The following is a 2,698-nucleotide window of genomic DNA, read 5'->3' on the forward strand; positions in this document are numbered from 1 at the left end:
CACAACCCCCCCGACTCCATTGCCCGTTAGACACCCAACACACACACACACATATGCACACACACGCACGCACACACACACACACACACACACACACACGCACACACACGCACACACACACGCACACACACACACACACACACACACACACACACACACAAAGGCACACTATGAACCCCCTCCACCAACACACACACACACACACACACTAAGCAACGTGACTGTACAAAGGGCTCCAGTCTTTCTGCTGAGGAGGTACATTTATTCAGCTGAGTAGGACCGGATAACTTCCCGTCTTGTGCCAAGACCCTAGAACCAAGCCAACTGCCATGCAAAGCATCATGGGAGATATGATTCATCCACATGGCCTCCCAGATGCGGGTTGACGCTCCTTGCGTGAGTTCATGTGACACACTCAGGTGGAACCCTACCTCCACCCTCCCTCCTCCCTCCTCCACCCTCCCTCCTCCCTCCTCCCTCCTCCCTCCTCCCTCCTCTGCCACCGACGGACTTTAAACCACCACATCACGCGTAATAAAACGCTGCCCTCTCTCTCCGTCACGTGCCACAGCCCTGGCTGTTACGTCATTGCCCCCAAATAAACCACAGGTCTGGAATCAGATCTGCTCCTTCAAATGCTGCTCCTCGATCTGTCGATCGGAGAAGCTGATCAGAGTACAGAGTGAGGGGGTGGCGGGGGGGTTAAGAGGATTCTGGATCCATATGCACATACCAGAGACAACACAACACCCTAGATATGAGAGGAAAAACATCCGTACTCAGACAGTCAGATGACCCGACAGAGTAAACACACCAGGCCTGTCTCGTGGACACGTCTGGTGACCTCTCAGTAACAGTCAGGGCTGTAGGAGCGCCTAGGCTCGGGCTGTGGGCACCATCTGATAAGACTGGCCTGGATCCTTTCTTTTCCGTCTCTGTCCCCCCGCCCACCTCTCTCTTTCAGTTCTGTTCTCACTAGGGCCTTTGGGTGGTGGTGTATCAATTCCACCAAGTCTGATTTGGACAAACAAAAAGGAGGGATGGTAAGAAGGGAGGGAGAGAGAGCTGTGAGAGGGAGGGCAGAAGAGAAAAAGGAACATCTCTCCTCTATCCACCCCCCCACACCCCCGTTTACACCACAAACAACAGCTGATCTTAAATCAATCAACCTGTTTGCACGTTGTCTGTTCCTCTCTCTCTCTCTGTGTTACAGTAGGTTGCTGTATAATCTACACGACCACTCTACTGGGTTCTGTATGTGTGTGTGTGTGTGTGTGTGTGTGTGTGTGTGTGTGTGTGTGTGTGTGTGTGTGTGTGTATGTGTGTGTGTGTGTGTGTGTGTGTAGGTCAGGTTAGGTAACAAGACCTGCTGTTTACGAGCACTGAGTGCGAGCTCTTTTTTTTCACAAGACAAATGTTGAGTTTCCCCCCTCTCTACATTTACATTCTCTCTCTCTCTGTCTCTCTGTCTCTCTCTCTCTCTCTCTCCTCTCTCTCTCTCTCTCTCTGTCTCTCTCTCTCTCTCTCTCTGTCTCTCTCTCTCTCTGTCTCTCTCTCTGTCTCTCTCTCTCTCTCTCTCTCTCTCTCTCTCCCTCTGCATAGACCCTCTAACAATGCTCCTGTGATTTAAACGGATCTAATTGAACTCCCCTCAGACAGACTCCTAATGTCCTGAACTCCTCGGGGGGGAAAAAACTCATTCTTCCCCCAAGAAAAGAAGAGGTGAAAAGGCAGGATTGAGTAACGAGTTCAATGGGGTTTTTGGGACAGAGGCAGAGAGACACAATGCATTCCAGACATGTCTGCTGTGTGAGACAGAGATGGTGCCGTCGAGGTGTAGATGGAGACACAAATAGAACTCACACTTTATAACCCTGCCCTAACACATGATGCCCACCCCTCACTGTCCCACTCTGCCAACCCCCCCCTCCTCCAACACCCCCCCCCTCCCCTCCCCTAACTGTACCTCTCACAATACTTGAAATAACCCCCCCCCCAAATGCGCTGCCCCCTGCTGTTTATGCCAACAAATAAATCAACTTGCCCCACCTTCTAACCACACCCCCTAACCACACAAAGCCGCCAAAAACAGTACTGATCTTATTCTGTAAATCTCCACGAGCATAGCATGCATTGTAACCGGGAAAAACCAATAAAACCCAAACACTTACCCTCCTCGTTGCACAAGTAGGAGTAGAACCCTTCAGACTTCAGCATGATGAGGAGAGATCCCCATCCCAGCAGCACGGCGGAGAAGAGCAGGTTCACGATGGCGGTCACTGCCATCCACCACTTCCTGGCAAACGCTGTGGCCAGGGTGGGAGCCATGATGATGCCAGGGAGAGAGGGGAGGAGAGGGGAGGACAAGAAGAGACTGGGCAGCTGAGAGAGAGCGAGAGAGAGTGGGGGGGGGGGGGGGGCAGAGGTGCAGAACACCACAGCAGCGAGCAGCGAGCAGAAAGTGTGTTTCAGCCACTCAGCCTTGTGGTGCAGAGTGAGTGATCTCCAGAGGTTCCACTCGTCTGTTGAGAAAGAGAGAGAGAGGGGAGGGGTCATTACAGCTGAAGACGATGATTTTGAAATGACTTTGAATGAACTTTCAATGCACTATAAACACTATAAATTATGTGATTGTGAACATGATGTTCACATGATGATTGTGAACTTTATTTACAGCACTATCCATGCACTGTCTGTC

At 51.3% G+C, this 2,698-nt stretch overlaps 1 protein-coding gene across 1 annotated transcript in view; it reads right to left on the reverse strand.

Annotated features, from left to right (window-relative positions):
* Positions 1 to 2,328, reverse strand: part of slc43a2b (solute carrier family 43 member 2b) — a gene marked incomplete at its 5' end in the record, with an annotated part of 19,532 nt that extends 17,204 nt beyond the window's left edge. Inside the window, one exon of the mRNA XM_080549800.1 lies at positions 2,172 to 2,328. Coding sequence (XP_080405926.1) covers positions 2,172 to 2,328 — 157 coding nt within the window. The remainder of the gene's footprint in view (positions 1 to 2,171) is intronic.
* Positions 2,329 to 2,698: the final 370 nt, after the last annotated feature.

Source organism: Nansenia antarctica (assembly GCF_963989245.1).
Source record: "Nansenia antarctica genome assembly, chromosome: 20".
Lineage (NCBI taxonomy): Eukaryota > Metazoa > Chordata > Actinopteri > Argentiniformes > Microstomatidae > Nansenia > Nansenia antarctica.